The sequence below is a fragment of the Aquarana catesbeiana genome, linkage group LG03 (assembly GCF_042186555.1).
Source record: "Aquarana catesbeiana isolate 2022-GZ linkage group LG03, ASM4218655v1, whole genome shotgun sequence".
NCBI lineage: Eukaryota > Metazoa > Chordata > Amphibia > Anura > Ranidae > Aquarana > Aquarana catesbeiana.
Genome location: NC_133326.1, coordinates 424,608,986 through 424,634,899, shown reverse-complemented (window position 1 = coordinate 424,634,899; position 25,914 = coordinate 424,608,986). Strand labels below are relative to the sequence as shown.

Below are 25,914 nucleotides of genomic sequence, written 5' to 3'. Positions count from 1 at the left end.
GGGCGTGAATTTTTGATTTTACTCTTCACTGCCTAACACCGTTTCGGAGGCCATGGAATGCCCAGGTGGCACAAACCCCCCCCAAATGACCCCATTTTGGAAAGTAGACACCCCAAGCTATTTGCTGAGAGGCATGGTGAGTATTTTGCAGCTCTCATTTGTTTTTGAAAATGAAGAAAGACAAGAAAAAACTTTTTTTTTTTTTCTTTTTTCAAATTTCAAAACTTTGTGACAAAAAGTGAGGTCTGCAAAATACTCACTATACCTCTCAGCAAATAGCTTGGGGTGTCTACTTTCCAAAATGGGGTCATTTGGGGGGGTTTTGTGCCACCTGGGCATTCCATGGCCTCCGAAACTGTGATAGGCAGTGAAGAGTGAAATCAAAAATTCACGCCCCTTAGAAAGCCTGAAGGCGGTGCTTGGTTTTCGGGGTCCCGTACACGGCTAGGCTCCCAAAAAGTCTCACACATATGGTATCCCCGTACTCAGGAGAAGCAGCAGAATGTATTTTGGGGTGTAATTTCACATATTCCCATGGCATGTTTGAGCAATATATCATTTAGTGACAACTTTGTGCAAAAAAAAAAAAAAAAAAAAAAAAATTTGTCTCTTTCCCGCAACTTGTGTCGCAATATAAAATATTCCATGGACTCGACATGCCTCTCAGCAAATAGCTTGGGGTGTCTACTTTCCAAAATGGGGTCATTTGGGGGGGTTTTGAACTGTCCTGGCATTTTATGCACAACATTTAGAAGCTTATGTCACACATCACCCACTCTTCTAACCACTTGAAGACAAAGCCCTTTCTGACACTTATTTTTTACATGAAAAAGTTTTTTTTTTTTTGCAAGAAAATTACTTTGAACCCCCAAACATTATATATTTTTTTAAAGCAAATGCCCTACAGATTAAAATGGTGGGTGTTTCATTTTTTTTTTTCACACAGTATTTGCGCAGCGATTTTTCAAACGCATTTTTTGGGGAAAAAACACACTTTTTTAAATTTTAATGCACTAAAACACACTATATTGCCCAAATGTTTGATGAAATAAAAAAGATGATCTTAGACCGAGTACATGGATACCAAACATGACATGCTTTACAATTGCGCACAAACGTGCAGTGGCAACAAAATAAATACATTTTTAAAAGCCTTTAAAAGCCTTTACAGGTTACCACTTTAGATCTACAGAGGAGGTCTACTGCAAAAATTACTGCCCTCGATCTGACCTTCGCGGCGATACCTCACATGCATGGTGCAATTGCTGTTTACGTTTGACGACAGACCGCCGCTTGCGTTCGCCTTAGCGCAAGAGCAGGGGGCGACAGGGGTGCTTTTTTTTTTTTTTTTTTTTTTCTTTATTATTTTTTTGCTTTTTTATCTTATTTTTAAACTGTTCCTTTCATTTTTTTTTTTTTTTAAATCATTTTTATTGTTATCTCGGGGAATGTAAATATCCCCTATGATAGCAATAGGTAGTGACAGGTACTCTTTTTTGAAAAAATTGGGGTCTATTAGACCCTAGATCTCTCCTCTGCCCTCAAAGCATCTGACCACACCAAGATCGGTGTGATAAAATGCTTCCCCAATTTCCCAATGGCGCTATTTACATCCGGCGAAATCTAAGTCATAAAATGCTCGTAGCTTCCGGTTTCTTAGGCCATAGAGATGTTTGGAGCCACTCTTGTCTCTGATCAGCTCTATGGTCAGCTGGCTGAATCACCGGCTGCATTCTCAGGTTCCCTGTTGAGACAGGAGAGCCAGAGAAAAACACGGAAGACGGTGGGGGGGGGGGGGGCATTCCCTCCCACGGGTTGTAAAGGCAGTCTAGAGGCTAATTAGCCGCTAGGATTGCTTTTACATGAAAGCCGACCGCTGGCTGAAAAGAATGATACCAAGATGATACCTAAACCTGCAGGCATCATTCTGGTATAACCACTCAAAGTTGTGAATGGCGTACCTGAAGACAAAAAAATGGTTAACAATAAAGCACAGTAAACAATAAAGTATAAATAATTACATACCTGAAAAACAAACATGATAAAACATAATAACAATAACAATAACAATAACAATAAAACACTGCAGAATAGAATACAGTAAAAAAAGAGCAGAACAATAGAGAGAGAGAATAGAGAGAGAGAACAATAAAACGACAACTATTTTTTTTTATTTTATATATATTTTTTTTTTTTTACACTTTTTTTGTAACTAACTTTTATAACTGTAACCGGTTCCAGGTTCGGGTCTCTCAAAATGCGATGGCATCTTGGGAGACCCTGTGAAAGTGTGCCTAGTCTGTGCAATGCTGTACCCTACGCTAATACTCAACTAGTGTATGGTAGCGTTCAAAACATTCACCAATGCAAAGACCAGGATTGTCAGGACAGAAGGGACAATAATAGCGGGTGTCACGCCTATATCCGCGTTTGCTGCAGACACAACATCTTTTTGGGGGGGGTTCGTTGGGTAGGGGTACTCGGGAGCACATAAAAATGCCTCTCATGCAGCCGACTGCATTTCGTTGGGGGATGTGAATGGGGGAAGTACGGGCGCTGCAGAAGTGGTGGGTTCCCAATTAGGATTGGCGAATGCAGCAGGAAGGGCACTATGGGCACGACGGGCCTGTGTTTGTCTTTTTGGTGGCAGCGGGACACTACTTGTGCTTGTCACCTCACCAGCTTGAACTGCACTTATGGGACTCGCCACGTCACTAAGTGTTACTGCAGTGCTGGTTTGACTACGACCGGGGTGTACTAGGCCGCTGGTGCTTGCCAGTTCAATAAAAAGCTTCCAAAAAAACTGTTAGCGATCGCAGGGATCAGGCCTGACTCTGCAAACGCTGCAGTTATGCGTTTAGTGTTTTGTAAGTGACAGTGATCGATCGATACTGCACTTGGGTGGGCTGGACTGGGCCGGGCGGAGGGGCAAAACGCAGGTGCTAGCAGGTATCTGGGTTGATCCCGCTAACACTGCGTTTTTGGGAACCCTAAACTGCTGGGGACGCTAGTATAGATCTGATCTGATCGGATCAGATATTGATCCGTTCAGATACTATACCACTAAAGGAGGCGTATGCTGCGTGCGTGGGTGTTAGTGGTACTGGCGCTAACCTGACGCTGCCTGGGGCCGGTGCTTGCTAGTTCACCAAAATGCTACCAAAAAAACTGTTAGCGATCGCAGGGATCAGGCCTGACTCTGCGAACGCTGCAGTTATGCGTTTAGTGCCTTGTAAGTGTCAGTGATCGATCGATACTGCACTTGGGTGGGCTGGGCTGGGCCGGGCGGAGGGGCACAACGCAGGTGCTAGCAGGTATCTGGGCTGATCCCGCTAACACTGCGTTTTTGGGAACCCTAAACTGCTGGGGACGCTAGTATAGATCTGATCGGATCAGATATTGATCCGATCAGATACTATACCACTAAGGGAGGTGTACGGTGCGTGCGTGGGTGTTAGCGGTACTGGCGCTAACCTGACGCTGCCTGGTGCTTGCTTGCCAGTTCACCAAAATGCTACCAAAAAAACTGTTAGCGATCGCAGGGATCAGGCCTGACTCTGTGAACGCTGCAGTTATGCGTTTAGTGTTTTGTAAGTGACAGTGATCGATCGATACTGCACTTGGGTGGGCTGGGCGGAGGGGCAAAACGCAGGTGCTAGCGGGTATCTGGGCTGATCCCGCTAACACTGTGTTTTTGGGAACCCTAAACTGCTGGGGACGCTAGTATAGATCTGATCAGATCAGATATTGATCCGATCAGATACTATACCACTAAGGGAGGCGCATGCTGCGTGCGTGGGTGTTAGCGGTACTGGCGCTAATCTGACGCTGCCTGGGGCGACGCATATCACCGCCGGGCGATCAGGGGGCTAAACCTTTATTAGGTAATAAACGGCGGGTGCCCTGACACTATAAAAAATAAACGAACTAACCTGCGTCACCCGTAACGGTTATACGGTGATCAGTGGTGAAAGGGTTAACTAGGGGGCAATCAAGGGGTTAAAACATTTATTAGGTAGTATATGGGGGTCCCTGTCACTATAAAACGCTGACGGCGAACCTAAATATTTACCTCACTAACTAGCGTCACCAGCGACACTAATACAGCGATCAGAAAAATGATCGCTTAGCAACACTGGTGACAGGGGGTGATCAAGGGGTTAAAACTTTATTAGGGGGGGTTAGGGGGGTACCCTAGACCTAAAGGGGGGTGATACTCACTGTCCCAACACTGTAACTGTCACAAACTGACACTATGCAGTAATCAGAAAAAAAAAAAAAAAAAAAAAAAAAAAACCTGCTGGTGTCAGTTTGTGACAGGGGGGGGGGGTGATTGGGGGGGGATCGGGGGGCGATCGGGGGGGGGATCGGGGTGTTTTGTATGCCTGGCATGTTCTACTGTGTGTGTGTGTGTTGTGCACTCACATTGATGTCTTCTCCCCTCGGCGCTGGAACGGAAAATACCGAGCCGAGGGGAGATGACATCATTTCCTTTGCTGCTGTTTAGCATACAGCAGCAAAGGAGTGTTCCCATTGGCCGGCGGCGATCGCGAGGGGGGGGCCACGAACGGATGGCCTCCCCCTCATCTCGGATCGCCGGGGAACAGAACGGGACCGCTTCGGGCACCGGGGGGGGGTCCGATCGGACCCCCCACCCGCGAGAGGCAAATCACGTACATGTACGTGATTTTGCCTGCCCGTGCCGCCTTGCCGACGTAAATCGGCGTTAGGCGGTCCTTAAGTGGTTAAAGGAATATGCAACAGTAATTGAGTGGGAACATATAAGTAATTAGAGAAACGCCTCTCTCGCTTTATCTCTCTATGGGGTTGATTTACTAAAGGCAAAAAGACTGTGCACTTTGGAAAGTGCAGTTGCACAAGGCAAGATTGCAAGATTGCAGTTGCTCAGAGTTTAGTAAATGAGCAGTAGCTCTGCTGACTTTCATCAACCTATCATGTGCAAGCAAAAATTCTGTTTTTTTTTACTTTCCTTGCATGTGATTGGGTATTCTTTGCAAAGTGAAGCTTTACCTCATTTACTAAGCTCTGGAGCAACTGCACTTGCAGAGTGAAATTGCACTTTCCAAGGTGCACAGTCTATTGGCCTTTAGTAAATCAACCCCTATGTCTCATATACGTACAATAATGCTAAAATGTAGTTAAGAGCAATTTTGCAAAATATGATTACAGTAATAATGTATATGCTATATGTCATACTTGGCTACCCAAGTACAAGACTTTTGGTATGGATAGTGCTGACAAAACATTATTTTTATTTTATCTATCTGCAGTACAAGATTGTTTAATTTAAACAGACAAGTTATTTCAGCCTTAGAAAACAAATATTTTAAAACGCTGGCAACTATTGGCAAGCACAATCTCTGCTCTAAAAAATATGCTAGAAAAGTCACATAAAGTGTGCTTTCGAATGTCTGGCATCTGATAACTTTAGTGCTGCGCAAGATGATGAAAATAATAGACTGCCACATACACTCGGAAAGGAAATTGCAAACGCCTATCCAAGGATGTTTTATAATGACCAATCAAGCACTTTGCATGCAAACCAATCACATGTTAGATTACATCTCAACTTCAGATGAACTGCTGGTGTACAGCTGGAGTTATTCAGTTAGAAACATTCGTGCTTCTTTCCTGTGGGTGACACGGCTGTAGCCTAGAGCTCGCTGGCTAGCAACGCTGGATTCCTGTGCTCAGCCAGCGAAGCTGCAGTTGAACGGCAATGGAGCCTGTCATTGGGATTACTTGCATTGTCTTTTGCTTTATTCTCATAATGCCAACAAATCCCCTTTACATCTCTAAAGACAAAGGTACGCTAGCTCTAAAAAAAACTCTTTTTGACTAGATGTTTCAGCAGTGCTTGTTGTTGGAATATTCTGCGTAAACATGCGTGCTTTTCATTTTTGTAGTATGATGTTATGTCATATAGGGTGTGGACTATTTAATACACAGGATTAGTGCACTTCCAGGACATTCTCGTATAATTTTTAAAGGTGAAGTCTTCTACTACAACTACAGTGTGTGTGTGTGTGTGTGTGTGTGTGTGTGTGTGTGTGTGTGTGTGTGTATGTGTATGTGTATGTGTATGTGTATATATATATATATATATATATATATATATATATATGTGTGTGGATATATATATATATATACAGAGTAAATGCTGGCAGATGTGCTAGCTCTCCTATTTTCGTTAAAACACAAAACTTATTATTTCCACAGCTGATGAGAAAGGTTTATTATAAGATACACTGCACTGGATTTTTGCTCATGTAACACAATTGCTGTAATGCAAACAAGCACTATACTGTGATTTCTCCCTCTTTTGTATGCTGTGTAATTAATTTGCTTACAAGTTAACTCCAAGTCTTAACAAGTTAGGGTACTGATATTGGAAACGTTGAAATCTTTGTTAACAAATGTTTTGATGTAGTAGTGTGATGTTAGCAAGTTATGTTAGTAGGATTCTCAAACCCCTTTTTGAACTTGCTATTTAATACGAAGGTTTATTTTGTAGCACATTTGCTGTCATTTTATTCATAAAGCAGATTAATCACAGTGAATGCTGCTTTGAAATTGCACAATTCTAAAGCCGCATGTCAGTGTGACTTGGCTGACATCTGTGCGACTTCATGCACTAATGTATAGACATCAGTGCATGAAGTTGCACAGATGTCAGCCAAGTCGGATGTCTGGCATCTGATAACTTGCATAGGCAAGTCCCACCCAAAATCGCTAAAAGTAGTGCAGGAGCAACTTTTTTCAAATTGGCGCCGCACAGTCAAGTCACATAACAAGACGCACCGATGTGAACCCACTCTTGTTGTACATTTACCGGGTTAAAATTACATTGCCTAAAGCCTAATATTTTTCAACCTCTAATCTTCAATCGGAAAGGGTGCTTGCTGTAACATTCACCCTGTTCAGGAGCACCGATAACGGGGTACCATCGGTCCTCCTGTATAAGGCCTGGGCAGCAGGGGGAATCAGATTTGGGCAGGACAGGGAGGATGATTGTTGTGGCGGAGTTGCAATTTACAGGAGCAATGCCCTGTGTGTCTCCCTGTAACAACAGCTGAAAGCCATTTTCTCCACCTCTCCCTCCTGCCGACTTTCAGCTGCTGCAGGGAGAGATACACCGGGCATCATTCCTGTAATTGCCCCCTCTCTCCAGCACTGATTCCTCCCTCACTTGTCCTGCCCACATTTGTTTTCTCCTGCTGTGTGCCCACCCCCGCAGCTCTGCTGGCTTCCATCTTGTGCTGGCTGCTGCGGGCACATAGGGGGGTGGGGGATGTTCAGGATGGAGAGTGGGGGAAGGGGCCAGTAAATGTCATCTACCAGGCCCTTCCCTTTCTGAATGAACACAAAGTTATCAATACCGATCACTGTATCCATTCATTACTGAGCTATGTTTACTATGCTTCAGTTTATGAGTGTCCTGTTCATTCATCTGCAGAGCAGCTGGGGCAATAATCTGTAAACCCCGTTATATCATCAGTGCCCCCCCAACAGCGTTGCAAAAAAGAATAGTAAAAACCATTAAAAAAAATAACCAGGTGCTGACTGACCCACTACATTTACTGCGGCAGGGCGGCCGCTATGGGCAGAATCACGTACCTGTATGTGATTCTGCACTACCAAGTCTGGGGTGCACACACGTGCCACTGGTGATCTGATCCCGCTGTGATTGGCTCCTGCTGTGTCCAATCAGCAGGTCGAGCGAATGCTATGTCTGCCGGGAGGCAGGCAGAATGGCAGTCTGCCTGTGTAAACCAGGCAGATTGCCGTTCTCTGACAAGGGAAGGCTGTGATCCTGTGTTTCTGCTAATCAGGAAGATGGATCTCTGCCTTCTCACAGTACAAACAACCCCCCCCCCCCCCCAAACAGTTAGAAAGCACTCCCTAGGAACACATTTAACTCTTTGATCAGCAATGTTAACCCCTTCCCTGCCAGTGTCATTAGTACAGTGACAGTGCATATTTTAGCACTACTTGCTGTATTAGTGTCACTGGTCCTCAAAAAGTGTCAAACGTGTCAGGTGATTTCTTCACTGCAATATCATAGTCCCGTTATAAGTAGCTGATCGCTGCCATTACTAGTAAAAATAAAATAAATACAAATTCCAAAAATACATCTCATAGTTTGTAGACGCAATAACTTTTGTGCAAACCAATCAATATACGCTTATTGGGATAATTTTTTTTTTTTTTTTTTTTTTACCAAAAATATGTAGCAGAATACATATTGGCCTAAATTGATGATGAAATTTTTCTTTTTTTTTTTTTTTTTAATTTTTATTCTTTTTCTGTATTGGGTATGTTTTATAGCAGAAAGTAAAAAATGTTGGTTTAATTATTTTTTTTTCAAAATTGTCAGCATTTTTTTATTTATAGTGCAAAATACACAGGAGGTGATCAAATACCACCAAAAGAAAGCTCAATTTGTGGGGGGGACACACCTTATTAGGGTACAGCGTTGCATGACCGCACAATTGTCTGTTAAATAACGCAGTTCCGTATCGCAAGACCTGGCCTGGTCATGAAGGGGGTAAACCTTCAGGAGCTGAAGTGACTAAGGGCTAATTTACACAGGTTCTCATACAGTGTGAATGAGAAGTTTGTGTGGCCGGAGTTGCCTGTTACTCTTAGGCCTCCTACACACAATAGGATTTTCCGACGGGAAATGTGATGACAGGCTGTTGGCGGAAAATCCAACCGTTTATGCTCCATCGGACAATTATTGTCGGATTTTCCGCGGACAAATTTTGGATAGCAGGTTTTAAAACTTTCCGCGGACAAATGTCTGTTGTCGGATTTTCCGAGCGTGTATACACAAGACCGTCGGACAAAAGTCTAAAGTACAAACGCGCATGCTCGGAAACAAGGATGAGCCAGAAGCGGTCGGTGTTGTAAACTAGTGTTCGTAATGGAGAATTAATATGCAATTTTCAAAATGCAGCGCACAATTCTGTTCTTTTTTAACCACTTAAGCCCCGGACCATTTGGCTGACCAAAGACCAGAGCACTTTTTGCGATTCGGCACTGCGTCGCTTTAACTGACAATTGCTCAGTCGTGCGACGCGGCTCCCAAACAAAATTGATGTCCTTTTTTCCCCACAAATAGAGCTTTCTTTTGGTGATATTTGATCACCTCTGCGTTTTTATTTTTTGCGCTATAAACAAAAAAAAGCGATATTTTTGAAAAAAAGCAATATTCTTTACTTTTTGCTATGATAAATATCCCCAAAAAATATATAAAAAAAAAAAAAAAGTTTTTTTTTTCCTCAGTTTAGGCCGATACGTATTCTTCTACATATTTTTGGTAAAAAAAATTGCAATAAACGTTTATTGTTTGGTTTGCGCAAAAGTTAGAGCGTCTACAAAATAGGGGATAGTTTAATGGCATTTTTATTAATAATTTTTTTTTTTTTTTACTAGTAATGGCGGCAAATCAGCTTTTTTTTTTTTTTTTTTTTTTTTTTTCTGTATTGTGACTGCGACATTATGGCGGACAGATTTCACACTTTTGGAGCTATTTTGGGACCATTCACATTTTATACAGCGATCAGTGCATTGATTACTCTGTAAATGTGACTGGCAGTGAAGGGGTTAACCAGTAGGTTAAGTGTGTCCTAGAGATGTGTTCTAACTGTGGGGGGGATGGGCTATGTGTGACATGACACTGATCACCGCTCCCGATTACAGGGAGCGGTGATCGGTGTCCTGTCACTAGGCAGAACGGGGAAATGCTTGTTTACGTCAGCTTTTCCCCGTTCTTCCTCTCCGTGAGACGATCGCGGGTATCCCCGCGGACATAGAGTCCGCGGGACCTGCGATCACACTCACGGAGCTCGCGGCAGGGTCGCGCACATGCCGGCAAATATAAAAGGGACATACCTATACGCCCATTTGCCTGTCCCCGTGCCATTCTGTCAATGTATATGTACATGCGGCGGTCAGCAAGTGGTTAATGGGATAATAATGAAGCTGCTTTGCTGGTGATACTGATGGAGTTATTGCAAACACATTTTCAAACGCTTTTTTTTTTCTAGTGATATCAAGAATAACTTTTTTTTTTATTATTTGGGCAAGTTACCACAACACCATTATCCCGTAATGTTTTAAGATACAACTATGTTGGTGTCCCTTGTCAATTTTACATTGTATTTTTTTTAAATGTAACTGCCTACTCCCAAACTGTCATTTGAAGTAAAACACATAGCCAAGTATTTTTATCCACAATTTTTTATTGTGCATTAAAAAAAGAAAACAAATAAAAATAGACATGCTATCTGCCAATAGAACTTAACCAAAAAGTGCATTCTATGCATCCAAAAATATAGAAAATAAATCAAATCATTATTATCCCTTACATGACTAAGCCTATTTTTGAAATTTGGTGTTTACAAGTTAAAATCCATATTTTTTGCTAGAAAATTACTTGGAACCCCCAAACATTATATATATATATATATATATATATTTTTAGCAGAGAATCTAGAGAATAAAATGGAGATTGTTGCAATATTTTATATCACACGGTATTTGTGCAGCGGTGTTTTAAACGCAGATTTTTGGAAAAGGGACACTTTATGAAATTTAAAAAATCCTAACAGTAAAGTTACCCCAATTTTTTTTTTTTGTATAATGTGAAAGATGATGTTACGCCGAGTAAATAGATACCAAACATGTCACGCTTTATAATTGCACGCACTCGTGGAATGGCGACAAACTATGGTATCTATGAATTTCCATAGGAGACACTTTAAATTTATTTTACGGTTACCAGGTTAGAGTTACAGAGGAGGTCTAGGACTAGAATTATTGCTCTCGCTCTGACGATTGTGGCGATACCTCACATGTGTGATTTGAACACCGTTTACATATGCGGGCGCGACTTCCTTATGCGTTTTCTTTGCTGTGCGAGCTCGCGGGGACGGGGGCGCTTTAAAAATTTTTTTATTTATTTATTTTTATACTTATAAATTGTGTTTTAAAAATTTTTTTTTTTTTTACTTTTATTGCTGTCACAAGGAATGTAAACATCCCTTTTGACAGTAATAGGTGGTGACAGGTACTCTTTATGGAGGGATCGGGGGTCTAAAAGACCCCCGATCCCTCCTCTGCACTTCAAAGTACTCAGATCGCCGAAAATGGCGATTCTGAATACTGTGTATTTTTTAAAGACCCCCGATCGCTCTTTTGCACTTCAAAGTATTCAGATCGCCGAAAACGGCGATTCTGAACACTGTATATTTTTTTAAAAACGGCACCATTGGCAGCCGAGTAAACGGGAAGTGACGTCATGACGTCGCTTCCGTGTTTACAATTAGAAGGCTGGAACGAAGCCATTCTTGGCTTCGTTCCAGCCCGCCCCCAGCCGCCGGAGGCAGCCGATTGGACACCGGGCCTCCCGATCACACGGGAGGCCCGGTAAGAGCGGCGGGAGGGGGGGGGCGTCCCCTCCCGCTCCTCCGGTATAACAGCCGAGCGGCTTCTACCGCATCGGTTGTTATATACGGATAGCCGATCGCCGGCTCGAAACAACGGTACCGGGATGATGCCTGCAGCTGCGGGCATCATCCCGGTATAAACCCCGAAAGCTGAGTACGCACATCTGCGTACGGTCGGCGGGAAGGGGTTATTCAACCAAAAAAAAAAATAAAAGCCTCATGCATGTGTTGTGTTGTGCTTCTTAATATAGGGGGTCAACAATGCCAAGAGTTGGTGAAAGCAGGGGTCCGTAATCCGGAGATAATTCCGAAAATCATCTGGATTATTCTCCTGGAGCTCCCACAGCAATGGCATATGACATAATTGCAGTGTTGCCAACCCTACGAAGCAAAATTTACTGGCAGGACACCAAAATTTACAAACAGCACCATTTTTTTACTGGCAAATAATCATGAAATTTACTGGCAGCCGCATTTTTTTACTGGCGTTGCAAAAAAGTACCTAGAATTGCAGTTTTCAGTGCTAAACAGTGCAAATATCAATATTTAAACTATGAACACATATCTAGTGCTATTAGCAGTGTGTTTAAGTTAGGGTACTAGAACCCAGTCAGCACAGAGTTCCCCCTTACATCAGAGTCTGCAGGATTCCCCCTTACAGTGAAACAAAACTCTTATGTAAAGGGGAACGCTGCAAATCATGATCTAAGGTGGAACTCTGATGTAGAGGGGGGGCTCTGGTGACCAGAGACCACCTTATATCAGAGTCCACTGTGTTCCCTTTACATCAGAGTTCCCAATTACATCAGGGTCCGCAGATTGAGTTCCCCCTTGCACTGTAAGGGGGAATCCTGCTGACTGATGTAAAGGGGAATGCCAGGAACGCTGATGTGGGGGCACTCTGGTGACCAGAGACCACCTTCCGTAGAGTGAATAGAGTGAAGGTAAGGGGAGTTACTAATATAGGTGGAAACCTTTATATCAGTGCCCCCTTACATTATTGTATTCACTCCCCCCTTACATCAGTGATCCCCCCTCAGACTGGCCTGGCGGAGCTGTCACTGACCTCCTCTCAGTTGCACCGTGCAGGAATCAGTCAAAAGGCTCCAGCTTGGTGGCTCTGGGTGGGTTTTATCCTACAGGAGACGGTCAGATGCTGCGGATATACTACAGGAGACAGTCAGAGGCTGCGGATATACTACAGGAGACGGTCAGAGGCTGCGGATATACTACAGGAGACGGTCAGAGGCTGCGGATATAATACAGGAGATGGTCAGAGGCTGCGGATATAATACAGGAGACGGTCAGAGACTGCGGATATAATACAGGAGACGGTCAGAGACTGCGGATATAATACAAGAGACGGTCAGAGACTGCGGATATAATACAGGAGACGGTCAGAGACTGCGGATATAATACAGGAGACGGTCAGAGACTGCGGATATAATACAGGAGATGGTCAGATGCTGCGGATATAATACAGGAGATGGTCAGATGCTGCGGATATAATACAGGAGATGGTCAGATGCTGCGGATATAATACAGGAGACCAAATGCGCTCACTACTACTTATTCAGATAAAAAATATAGGAATAAACACCTCAAGACCATCAAGCACAATACATAATCAATTGTATTATGAGCAAACAGTACACACACTATACAGACACAATATACAGCAGCACTTTTCATCAGAAAATCAGCTAAATCATATTGCTGCTGCTGCTGCCTCCCCTCCTGGCATGCTGGGATTTGTAGTGCCGGAGACACATGAGGTGGTAACTCTGGAGATGACTGAAGAGGCTGTGCCTGGGCTGGACTGGTGAGCAGTGCAGGTAATACTTATGCCGCATACACACGGTCGGACTTTCTAGAAAGCTAGGTCCGACGTACTTGCCGCCAGACTTCCGGCGGACTACCGCCGGACTTTAACGGCCGGACTTGCCTACACACGGCCGGACTTTCCGGAATCCGGTCTTCCCGACGGACTTCCGCCGGACTTTCAGAATGAACGGACTTTCCCACACACGGACAAGTCCGTTCATTTTGAACGTGACTTGGGTACGACGGGACTAGAAAAGGAATTCAATCTCGCCGCTTTTTTTGGCGAGATTGAAACCTTGCGAGCCCCGTCGCAGGCCCTTAGGTCTGGTATGGAACTTTAAGGGGAACCCCCTACGCCGAAAAACCGGCGTGGGGGTCCCCCCAAAATCCATACCAGACCCCGATCCGAGCACGCAGCCCGGCCGGTCAGGAAAGGGGGTGGGGACGAGCGAGCGCCCCCCCCCCTCCTGAACCGTACCAGGCCGCATGCCCTCAACATGGGGGGGTGCTTTGGGGGAGGGGGCGCCTTGCGGTGCCCCCCCCACCACAAAGCACCTTGTCCCCATGTTGATGAGGACAAGGGCCTCTTCCCGACAACCCTGGCCGTTGGTTGTCGGGGTCTGCGGGCGGGGGGCTTATCGGAATCCGGGAGCCCCCTATAATAAGAGGGCCCCCAGATCCCGGCCCCCCCACCCTATGTGAATGAGTATGGGGTACATGGTACCCCTACCCATTCACCTAGGTAAAAAGTGTCAATAATAAAACACAACACAGGTTTTTAAAATAATTTATTAAACAGCTCCGGGGGGAGGGGGTCTTCTTCCGTCTTCGGGGGTCCCTCTGGTTCATCTTCTCCCGGCGTCCGGTTGGTTCTTCTCCGCTCTCCGGCCTCTTCTCCCGGTGTCCCAGGTCTTCGGCCGGCCCCTCCGCTGTCTTCAGGTAGCTCTATTGCCAGCGGAGGTCCGGACTTCTTGGCTTCTTGGCTTCTTGTGTTCTCTTCTCTTCCCCCAGATGTTGACACGACGCTCTCTCCGGCTGGACTGGTCTCTGAGGGCTGCGTTGTGACTTATATAGGCGGAGACCCCGCCCCCATATGATGTCACAGTCCCTGGGCATGCTGGGACTGTGACGTTTTAGGGGGCGTGGTCGACCACGCCCCCTAAAACGTCACAGTCCCAGCATGCCCAGGGACTGTGACATCATATGGGGGCGGGGTCTCCGCCTATATAAGTCACAACGCAGCCCTCAGAGACCAGTCCAGCCGGAGAGAGCGTCGTGTCAACATCTGGGGGAAGAGAAGAGAACACAAGAAGCCAAGAAGCCAAGAAGTCCGGACCTCCGCTGGCAATAGAGCTACCTGAAGACAGCGGAGGGGCCGGCCGAAGACCTGGGACACCGGGAGAAGAGGCCGGAGAGCGGAGAAGAACCAACCGGACGCCGGGAGAAGATGAACCAGAGGGACCCCCGAAGACGGAAGAAGACCCCCCCCCGGAGCTGTTTAATAAATTATTTTAAAAACCTGTGTTGTGTTTTATTATTGACACTTTTTACCTAGGTGAATGGGTAGGGGTACCATGTACCCCATACTCATTCACATAGGGTGGGGGGGCCGGGATCTGGGGGCCCTCTTATTATAGGGGGCTCCCGGATTCCGATAAGCCCCCCGCCCGCAGACCCCGACAACCAACGGCCAGGGTTGTCGGGAAGAGGCCCTTGTCCTCATCAACATGGGGACAAGGTGCTTTGTGGTGGGGGGGCACCGCAAGGCGCCCCCTCCCCCAAAGCACCCCCCCATGTTGAGGGCATGCGGCCTGGTACGGTTCAGGAGGGGGGGGGGGGCGCTCGCTCGTCCCCACCCCCTTTCCTGACCGGCCGGGCTGCGTGCTCGGATCGGGGTCTGGTATGGATTTTGGGGGGACCCCCACGCCGGTTTTTCAGCGTAGGAGGTTCTCCTTAAAGTTCCATACCAGACCTAAGGGCCTGGGATGCCCCCCGCGCTCGCCGCAATGGGAAAATTAGTTTTTCCTATTGCAGCGAGCGCGAGATGCAGTAACCTGCTCCTCCGTCGTATCTGGTCCTTCGGACTAGCATACAGACGAACGGGCTTTCCGTCAGGAACTGAGTCCGGCGGAGGTACGACGTAAAGATTTGAAGCAGGCTTCAAATCTAAAGTACGTCGGATTTCCACCCGAAACGGTCCGTCGGAAGTCCGATGGAGACCACACACGGTCGGATTGTCCGCCGGACTTGGTCCGGCGGCGTCCGTCGGACTTTTGCAGGTGAAAAGTCCGACCGTGTGTACGCGGCATTAGAGATTGGGGGAGATCTCAGAAAAAAATCCTCCCTAATCAGTTTTAGAAACAAAGCTCTAAAATATCTGACACAAAAAACGATCTACTGTACACAGCCCATTCTCTGCCCCCCTCCTCCTGCCCACTAAGACCACAAGGCAATGAGAGACATTGATTTAGCTAATCAGTAGCTTACCCTCCTCTGCTAAGCTAAAGACACTACAGTCCGTCCTGTTCCACTGCAGGCTGACTCCACCCCTCCCCCTTCCAGCATCTCCTGTGCAGAATCGAATAAGGCGCGCTGTGGAAGGAAGGGGGAGGGTACAGGACACACAATTAAGCAGGCGCAGCAGTGAGCAGTGTCAGAGAGATCATCGGGAATGATCGGAGACTCTCGGCATGCTTCGGAACTGCACATGCGCAGTTCCGAGCCGGGGCCGTCATATTTTACGGGCATGTTTTTTTTTTTTCACGGATTTTCACGGACATGAAAAAATAGCCTAGTTTTTACGGGCTGCCCGTAAAAACACGGGCGGTTGGCAACACTGCATAATTGGTCACGATTTTAACAAAGCAACCAATTTTTGGTCCAAGAACTCCTCCTCCTCCAATAATAAATAACACGTTATGTCCTCCGATTTTGCAACATGTCTGGTTGATGAACGGCCGTTCAGAAGTGAACTGAAAAGTGCGAATCAACACTCACCAAAATTCTACTAACGCAAAATTAGCAGAAGGAGCCCAAAGGGTGGTGCTAAAGAGCTGAAAAACCACGTAGTACGTCAATACGTTCGTGTTTGTTGGCTGACAATTCTTTGCTATTTATATGCAAGACAAAATCCAGGCACACGCTTTCGGACAAATGTCTGCGGAAAATTGATAGGTGTGGGTGAGTGTCCCTGAGCCTCGATTCACACAAGGGCAACACGACTTCAGCGCGACTTTGCAAGGCGGCTTCAACGCGACATTAAGCAACTTACAACGCCAGGACAGGCGACTTTGGCTGTGGCCAATCACAGAATTATCAGCTCTCTGGGAGGGAGGGGTTTGCCTGGGTAAACTAATTTCTTTTCCTGTAAAGTCGCTTCAATATAGATGGAGATCCGACTTTGAGGCGACTTCCATTGAATTCTATGGGTACAGGTCGCCTAGAAGTCGGATTGAAGTAGTACAGGAACCTTTTCTGAAGTCGGAGTGACTTCAGTAGTGTAAATTAAGACGCTCTCATTGACTATAATGCACATCTCCAAAGTAAAGCGACTTGGGGCGACTTGAGGGCTTACAAGTCGGATCCCAAGTCGTTGTAGTGTGAACCGACCTTGAATGCGCACTGTCTGTATTTGGGGCCGTACACCTGCATCTGCAACATGCCTGTCAAATTATGATCTGCGGCTGTCTTCTTACAGCTGCTGCGTCCCCATAGTGTAACCTGCCTGCACACAGCAATAGCCACATTTAATAAAAAAAAAAACCCTGATTCACACTGTACACCTATGTGAATGAGCCCCAAGACCTAGTTTACATGCAAAACTTCATTTGTTAATTCAGTACAGTGTGTACTGAAAAAAAAAATGTCAGTTAGAAGAAAATAAGTTATGTTTGTGTCTGCTTATAATGACGGTGTGTTTTTGCGGCTGTCAGGTAGGCTATATGGGGCACCTTGATTTCTAACAGCAGTCCTGACCTTATTTATTACTTTCTGTTCACCCTGATCTTTAGGCCAAACTGCTCCTTTTTGCACAGTGCTTTGGGCTGCAGAGTCACGTGGCAAGGGGATGTGCGTTTTTTTTTTTTTTTTCTTTTGTTAACTGCTCATTAATGCATAGAAGGCATCGTAGGCACTTCCGGAAGCCGTTGCTGGACTCTTTGTAATAAAATCTGCAGAGCTGCAAGTAGCTCCACCCAGCTCTGCCCCTGTCTCCGCCTCTGTCCTGCCTGACCCTACCCCTATCCTGCCCAGTCATCTGCACCATCAGCTAGATATATCACTTCTGGGAGTGGGAGAACACTCCCAACGGCCACATTGATCTTCTGAAGCCGAAAACTGTGTGGTCACATGACAGAGGGACTTTTAAAAGACTTTTTTAAAACTTTTTAAAAAGGTACAAAGAAGCATATTTAAAATATTTGAACTATGCAGAATCATACCTCCCAACTTTTGAACTTGAGAACGATGGACACTTAATGGAGGCAAAGATTAGCGGTGTGCGTAGCGTGCCGTGGCAACATGTGGGTGTGGCCAAACTCTTAACCGTGGTAGGGGCTTAAGAAGTGTGGTTAAACAAAACCCAGACAGGGGTCAGCTGGGTGGAGAGCAGGGGGTTATCAGGGCAGAAGACGGGGGTCAGCAGAGTGGAGGACAGGAATCAGCATGGCAACATGAAGGGTCAGCAGGGCAGAGAAGAGGGGTCACAAAGGGCAGAGGACCAGGATCAGCAAGACAGAGGATAGGGGGTCAATAGGGCAGGGTACAGGAGTCAGCAGGACGGAACACAGGGTGTCAGTAGGGCAGGGTACAGGGGTCAGCAGGACGAAACACAGGGTGACACTAGGGGCAGGGTACAGGGGTCAGCAGGACGGAACACAGGGTGTCAGTAGGGCAGGGTACAGGGGTCAGCAGGTCGGAACACAGGGTGTCAGTAGGGCAGTGTACAGGGGTCAGCAGGACTGAACACAGGGTGTCCATAGGGCAGGGTACAGGGGTCAGCAGGATGAGATCAATGGAGCAGGGTACAGGGGTCAGCAGGGGACAGTTGGAATGTATGCATCAGTCTCCCCCTCATCTGTCTCCCGTAATCAGTGTCCCCCACCATTAGCGTCCCCTTGCCTGTCCTTTGCCATCAGTGTCCTCCTCATCACATACCACCAGCCGGGCATCTAGCATGAGAAGAAGGCGGGCTGTCAACTCACAGAGCGCCGCTCTGCATTACCTCCTTCCTTCTCTTCCGGACATCTGAGTGGCAGGGGGCCAATTGTCACCCAGTCCGCCCCTGCCATGACTCCTCCCTCCTTCTCTTCCTGTCTGTGCAGGAAAGCATCACAGCCGAGGAGGAGGCGGGTTCAGCCGCAAGCCACTGTGAATGTGAGGCAGCCAGCATTTATTGCCACCGGCTGTCTTTCACATTTACACAGCTATGCTTGCGGCATGCTGGACCAAGCTGCAGGGCGGGTGTTACTGGTGCCCGCGGTAGTGCGTGTTCGTGGGCAAGCCACTGGAGCTAATTGCTGGAACTTGTGTGGCTCCACTCCGGGACAAAGCCCTCATTCACTGAGATGCCGGGACTTGCATCGAATCCCGGGACATTCCCGGTGAATCCGGGACAGTTGGGGGTATGCAGAATTTCTACTTTTTTTGTTTTTAGCGGAAAATTGAAGGGGAGTCTTTCTTTCTACTTTAAAGTTTTCTTAACCACTTACAGCAGCTGATGCGATGAATGTTGTAAATTGAAAGTATAGAGTTAAGATTTTTAACAAACGGTTTACTCTGCAAATATTGTTTTTTTTTTGTGCTCAATGGGTTAAAGTGTTTGTTACCCCAGCATGTCATATTCCTGATATGTGCCTGTTGTACCATGTACTTTGTCTAAAAAAATATCCTGTTCTCTTTGCATTGTTTTCATTTGTCTGAAGTCCCTGCTGTTCCTGCCAGTCCCTCTGTTTTCCTATTAAAAACTGACCACACTTAGTAAGGGCGTACACCATGGTCAGTTCTCTAGCTATGCTGGGAACTCAGCCTGCTCTCCTCCAATGATCACACTTATCCTGACATGCCCTCCCTGCACAGCCTTTAACTGAGAAGCTCAGTGTGATGCTGCTCCTCCTCCCTCCTCCCTCCTCATCTACAGAAGTCACAAGTCATTAAATAATAAAAGAATGGGTTAGCAGTCACTACAGTTAGCACTCGTATACCCTAGACATGCAGCATCAAACTCACCCCTGCGTCACAGCAACTGAGAATGCTTCCCGGTAGGGCCACCGACTCCATGGAGACTCATGATGTCAAGGCACTCTGCTGGCTCTAGCTGCCACTTAAGAGCATGGAGGAATAATTGTCAGTTCATATATAAAAGGAGCACCTTTCCTGGAGTCTCCAGATCAGTGGCGGCTGGTGCTCAAAATTTTTTGGGGGGGTGCAAACTGGAAAAAAAAAACAAAAAAAACATCAAATGGCACCACTTGTGCCCCATCAAATGGCCACTGTGACCCCCGCCCGCTATCTGCCCGGCACTTACCCCATCTTAGTGGCGGGTCAGGCAGCGGGTGATGGCGGCAGGCTGTGGAACAGCTCCTGTGTCCTCCATGCTTCCCCCTCCTCTGTTCTTCCATTCTGCTATGCGTCCAATAGGGGCGCCTGGTACCAATCAGGTGATGGGTATTAGACCCACACTTCCTGATTAGCAGAGAGGCGGTTCAGTGTTAGAAAACCAAATATTCATTTGCTTTTCTAACACATCTGGGTGGACTGCAAGCGCAATGCTCTGCGCTCTGAGTCCACCTTTTTTGAAGCCTATTAGGGCCTATGGCTCTAATCAGGTGCTTGAAAAAAACACCCCCACCGCTGGAATTCAGGCCCCCGGCGTCCGAAAAGGGGCCAGACGCCTGACTAGGGGTTGGCAGCGGCGGCAATGGATAGATTCATGCAATGCATGAATCTATTCATTAGTCATATAGGAGGATGGCTTGACCGAGGGGGCGGCAACCGTGCACCCTTAATGGACGAGCCGCCCCTGCTACTGATATTATTCAGGGTATTAAAAGGCAATTAAATAAATAATGGATGGCCTCGCCGACAGCCAGCATCAGTGGGCATGAGGACATCACAGGTTCGTGGTCCTGCCCAATGGGTTTTGCGTCATCAGGGGAACAGGAGCAAGATATGGGGGGAAAAAAAGGGGGGACCCCAGACTTAAAGGGGGCATGGCTAGGACATGGCGGAAGGAAACACACTAATTCTGGAGCTCTGTGTGGATCGGCACACCTGGTGGACAGTCCGGACTCTACTGCTGGCACAGCTATATGCTGAAAGAACCAAGGGGGCCTACATTCGCCCACTACTTCATGAGAAAAACTTTAATTTTTCCACTTGCAGCTCAGCCCAAGATGGCACCGCCTCCCACTTGAGCAGCAGGACCCCCTCTGGGGAAGAAAACGGTGAAGCCAACAGCAACGCTGACAGCTGACTCTGAACAGTCTGCATCTCGGCGGATCTCTCCCATCCTAACCTTGGAGCTGCCAAGGGCTGAGTCTCCAACTGGCTCCTTGCCCTCAAAGGCATCAGGAGATCTCCCAAATGGTGAACTGTGGGACCTGCTAGCATACCTGCCTTGCAAATGAGATATACATGAGATGGTGGCATTTATTTTGAATACCCTGTCTCGTGAAACACAGTATCTTATACAGCAGACTGAGACTGTTGCAGAAAGGGTTACTGCACTGGAATCCTCAGTTACATGAACAGATTCAAGCCTTTCAGCACTGGAGGCAACACAGTCTGCATTCCAACGCCAGCTCATAGACCTGCACCTTTGGCTCAATGATGGAGAGAACAGAAGACGGAGAAACACTTCATGTCTGTGATGTATCCCTGAGGCAACCAACTGCGGGTAATGACTTGCGCTCCACTGTGACTGCTAATCTTAAACCAATTGCTGGGGAAGCCCCCCCACGGCAGATTTGGGTACAAGGGGTTCGACCAACTTTTCCCCCTTCATCCTCCGCTTGTCTCCCTTTGCCCAGGGATGTCCTATGCAGAGTTAATTTTTACTCAGTTAAAGAGGAAATACTTTGTCAAGCCTGATCACCTTTTTGATGGAGCAGTCTCCATCAACAGTTTATTGCTATATGTATAAAGATAGTACAATTCATCAATGCAAAAAAAAAAATACATAGATGAATTACATACATTTCAGGACAAAGAGAAATACCCCATATATACAATCACAGGTTAGCCTTTCTACTTATAACGTTTTTTTTTCCATTAAGTTCTCTTTTTTTGTACTATAACAATAGTACAAAAAAGAGTCAAAACATGTCTAGCCTTCTATATTTAAAAACAAAAAAACAAAAAACACAAGGATAAAAAAGTGTAACAAAAAATAAGGAAGATAACGCCATTCCCTTCAAATCTGTTAGAGTGCACCATCAATCCAATCCTCCTACCAGATATTGTACAGTAAGTTCAACTGTGCTATAATGTTAGATCTCCATAGGACAAACAATAAAAACATACATTAGTACCTGAAGTTGTTTGACCTGTTGGGATTTACGGGCAATCCACCCCTGTATCTATGGAATCCACCCATCTCGCCCAAATTCTTGTAAATTTTTTTAGGACATGTGCATAAAAAACCTATAAACCATGCGCTTACTCCAAAAAAGTCATAGATGTAAGCAGCTAACACAACAAATAGAAAATTTGTAATAAATCATATGTAACCAAGTGTAGCGCTAAAAAATGAGAAAGAGAATATTGCTATACCACATATAATAGCAAAATGAATTGTGAAAAGATAGTGTTTTGTATACTTTGTGAACATTCATACATATAGAACACTTATGTTATAAAGCCTTAGGGTCACCAAAAGTGATAACAGGATGTAAAAATGGCAATAAAGTCCAAAACTGAATGTGCAGGTACGATGAACATAAATTTTGCAATGGTGATAAATTCCAAAACATATACTCGTGAGAGATTTCTGTATGTAATCCAACATGTGCTGACAAACACTTGTGCGAAACCGCCACCTAGGATGACTTAAGGCTTACCAGAAAGTTGGGACCCACCTAGCATACGCTATATGGGTCAAACAGGCTTGGATTGCTCACTGGCAATGAAGGTAGAGAACCAAGGGCTGGTGAATGGTGAAGTTGTAACGTTGCTATCCCAAAGAGGTCTTCTTCATACAGAAGCTCGGACACCAACGGACATTACCCACATGTAATGAAGAAGGGGCTCATAGCGTAATTCCGTAAACCATAAAAAATTTATTAAAAGGAAAAACACTTACATTTCAGAATAAAAAGCGCTTGCAAGTAAAATGGCGGCAGTGGAGTCCTCCCAACGCGTTTCGTCATACAAGACTTCGTCTGGGGTACTTGCCCACTGCAGCCAGACTCCTTTTATATAGGGACAAGGACCCCTCTGATGAGAATCCAGCTCCCAGGCTTGTTTGCATTGGCACTTCCGGGGTCATCCAAAATGGCGGACCCGAGTGCTTTCCAAGCCTCTCTTTCATGTAATTCAATTCCCATAGGTCTAATGGTGTCATGTGTTTCAAGAGAAGGCGTGGTGCTGAGTGCCTTCCAAGCCTCTCTTTCACATGATTCCATTCCCATAGGTCTAATGGTGTCATGTGCTTCAGGAGGAGACATGATGCTGAATGCCTTCCAAACCTCTCTTTCAAATAATTCCATTCCCATAGGTCTAATGGTGTCATGTGCTTCAAGAGGAGACATGATGCAGAGTCCATTCCCATAGGTCTAATGGTGTCATGTGCTTCAGGAGGAGACATGATGCTGAGTGCCTTCCAAGCCTCTCTTTCAAATGATTCCATTCCCATAGGTCTAATGGTGTCATGTGCTTCAGGAGGAGACATGATGCAGAGTCCCGGCGTCCAGAACCTCCCACTTCCACTTGTTACTACCCCTTATGACCTCTTAGTGGGTGTATGGAGGGGGAGGCCATGACTCTGCGTCACCACATCAGTGACATCCCCCCTAACGTATATTACGATAAAAAACCACGCTCGCGCATGCGCGCGGCGTAGTTCAGCGCGGTGACATCAATGAAGGGCGAGGCCGCAACTGTGCGTCTCAATCACATCCCCCATAGTCTAATAGAGACCGCGCTCGCGGCGTGGTCCAGCGCGGTGACGTCATCAAAAAACGACGCATGCGTACATCACCTCCGGTCTCCGTTCAATCACACCAGGAAGTGACCTGCAGAGAGGGGAAAAGGGCCGGAAATGATGTTGTAATCCCCAGACCGGCCTTCAAAGTGTACGCAATGAGTGTGCATTAATGGGTGAACTAAACACGATCAGGACTTCATTCAAAGATGATAGATGAGTCCATGAAAACGAAAAAAATGAAAAAAATATGAAGAAGATGGATTCTCAGCAGGAGAGAGAAGAGATGGACAATTAATTATTCCATCTCTTGACTCACTCTATGTCCCCATATAGCTCATATTGTATTACTTCAAAAAAGACAATACTTTAATAATAACTACCCAATTGTCAAAATAAAGTAAATATAATCATAATAATAATAAAATAATGTGTAACAGATGGAAAGGCACATGCATGTAAAAAGTATCAGACATAATATACACCCTAGGTATTAGTACTCCTAAACGGAAGTTGATGTTTCTTATCTCATGATAAATCTGTCAAGACTCGTTTATAAAGGCATTAACATCTACTTCCACGTTCATGCCTTGAGGAAAAAAGGTCTGTAGTTCATACGCCCAGAACATTTCAAGGCGAGAGACCCCTCTGATTTTGGCCCCCCCCTCCACGGCGGGACGTATTTGTCTATAATGACAAATTGTGAACCAGTGGGGTTACTATTATGATATTGCTTGTAATGTCTGGGTACCGTATGCTTAGAGTCCCTGCCTTTGATTAGAGCAATATGTTCCCCTACCCTTGTTGTAAACGTTCTGGTGGTACGACCAATGTATTGTCTACGACAAGGGCATGTGATAAGATATACTATGTATTTGGTACTACACGTGCAAAAAGATTTCAATGTATATCTTTTCCCCGTGACTGTGGATGTGAATTCTGTGACTTTACGTCCTTCCAGGTTATTGTGCAAACATACCACACATTTTCTACACGGGTAAACGCCTGTCATGTTATGGAAAAAAGAAGGCCGGGATGGTGGATTTATAACATTGGGGGCTATCTGACCCTGTAAAGATGGTGCTCCCCTAAATATAATCTTGGCCTCTTCTGGCAATGACCCGCCCAGAATGTTATCATGTCTCAAGACATCCCAGTGTTTTTTTACAATGCTTTTAATTTGTTTGTGCTGGGTTGAGAAAGATGTTATCATTGCCCATTTAAACTTTTCATCCGGTTCTATTTTTGGCTTTACCTCGAGTAAAGTTTTCCTTTCAATATTCATGGTTCTCTGGATCTCAAAATCCAGGTTGGCGTTGTCATACCCTTTGTCTATAAATTTTTGTTTAAGGACACCTGCTTGTGTGATAAATCATTCCGTGTCCGTGCAGTTCCTACGGAGCCTGAGAATTTGGCTGCGAGGAACAGCACTTAACCAGGATCTATGATGGCAATTGGTGGTGGGAATAAAACCATTACGGTCAGTGGGCTTAAAGTAGGTGTTAAATTTAAATTTTCTGTCTACTATTTCTATCTCCAAGTCCAGGAAATGTATCTTGGTCCTGCTGGCCTCATATGAAAGGGAGATGCCCCTGTCATTAGAATTCAGACACTCGAAAAATTGTTCGAGTGTCTCAAAAGAGCCATTCCACAGGAGGAGGATGTCGTCTATGTACCTAGCCCACAGAACCAACGAAGTGGTCCCGTGGGCATAGACGACATCCTCCTCCCACTTGGCCATAAACAAGTTCGCAAGGCTAGGTGCGAACTTGGCACCCATTGCCACTCCCCGTTGTTGCAGGTAGTAGTTCTGGTTAAACCAGAAGTAGTTATGTCTGGTTGCGAAGTCCAACAATTCGATTATATAATCACATTGAAAAGTCCTGTGGAATGGCTCTTTTGAGACACTCGAACAATTTTTCGAGTGTCTGAATTCTAATGACAGGGGCATCTCCCTTTCATATGAGGCCAGCAGGACCAAGATACATTTCCTGGACTTGGAGATAGAAATAGTAGACAGAAAATTTAAATTTAACACCTACTTTAAGCCCACTGACCGTAATGGTTTTATTCCCACCACCAGTTGCCATCATAGATCCTGGTTAAGTGCTGTTCCTCGCAGCCAATTTCTCAGGCTCCGTAGGAACTGCACGGACACGGAATGATTTATCACACAAGCAGGTGTCCTTAAACAAAAATTTATAGACAAAGGGTATGACAACGCCAACCTGGATTTTGAGATCCAGAGAACCATGAATATTGAAAGGAAAACTTTACTCGAGGTAAAGCCAAAAAAAGAACCGGATGAAAAGTTTAAATGGGCAATGATAACATCTTTCTCAACCCAGCACAAACAAATTAAAAGCATTGTAAAAAAACACTGGGATGTCTTGAGACATGATAACATTCTGGGCGGGTCATTGCCAGAAGAGGCCAAGATTATATTTAGGGGAGCACCATCTTTACAGGGTCAGATAG

General features: G+C 45.7%; 1 protein-coding gene across 2 annotated transcripts in view; it reads left to right on the top strand.

Moving 5' to 3' along the window:
* The first annotated feature begins 5,575 nt into the window (after positions 1–5,575).
* Positions 5,576–25,914, top strand: part of LOC141132411 (A disintegrin and metalloproteinase with thrombospondin motifs 2-like) — a 1,679,109-nt gene continuing 1,658,770 nt past the window's right edge. The window contains exon 1 of one of the 2 annotated variants that reach the window (XM_073620761.1): positions 5,576–5,828. In XM_073620761.1, coding sequence (XP_073476862.1) covers positions 5,741–5,828 — 88 coding nt within the window. In that variant the 5' untranslated portion in view covers positions 5,576–5,740. The remainder of the gene's footprint in view (positions 5,829–25,914) is intronic. The other variant, XM_073620760.1, reaches the window with a different exon arrangement.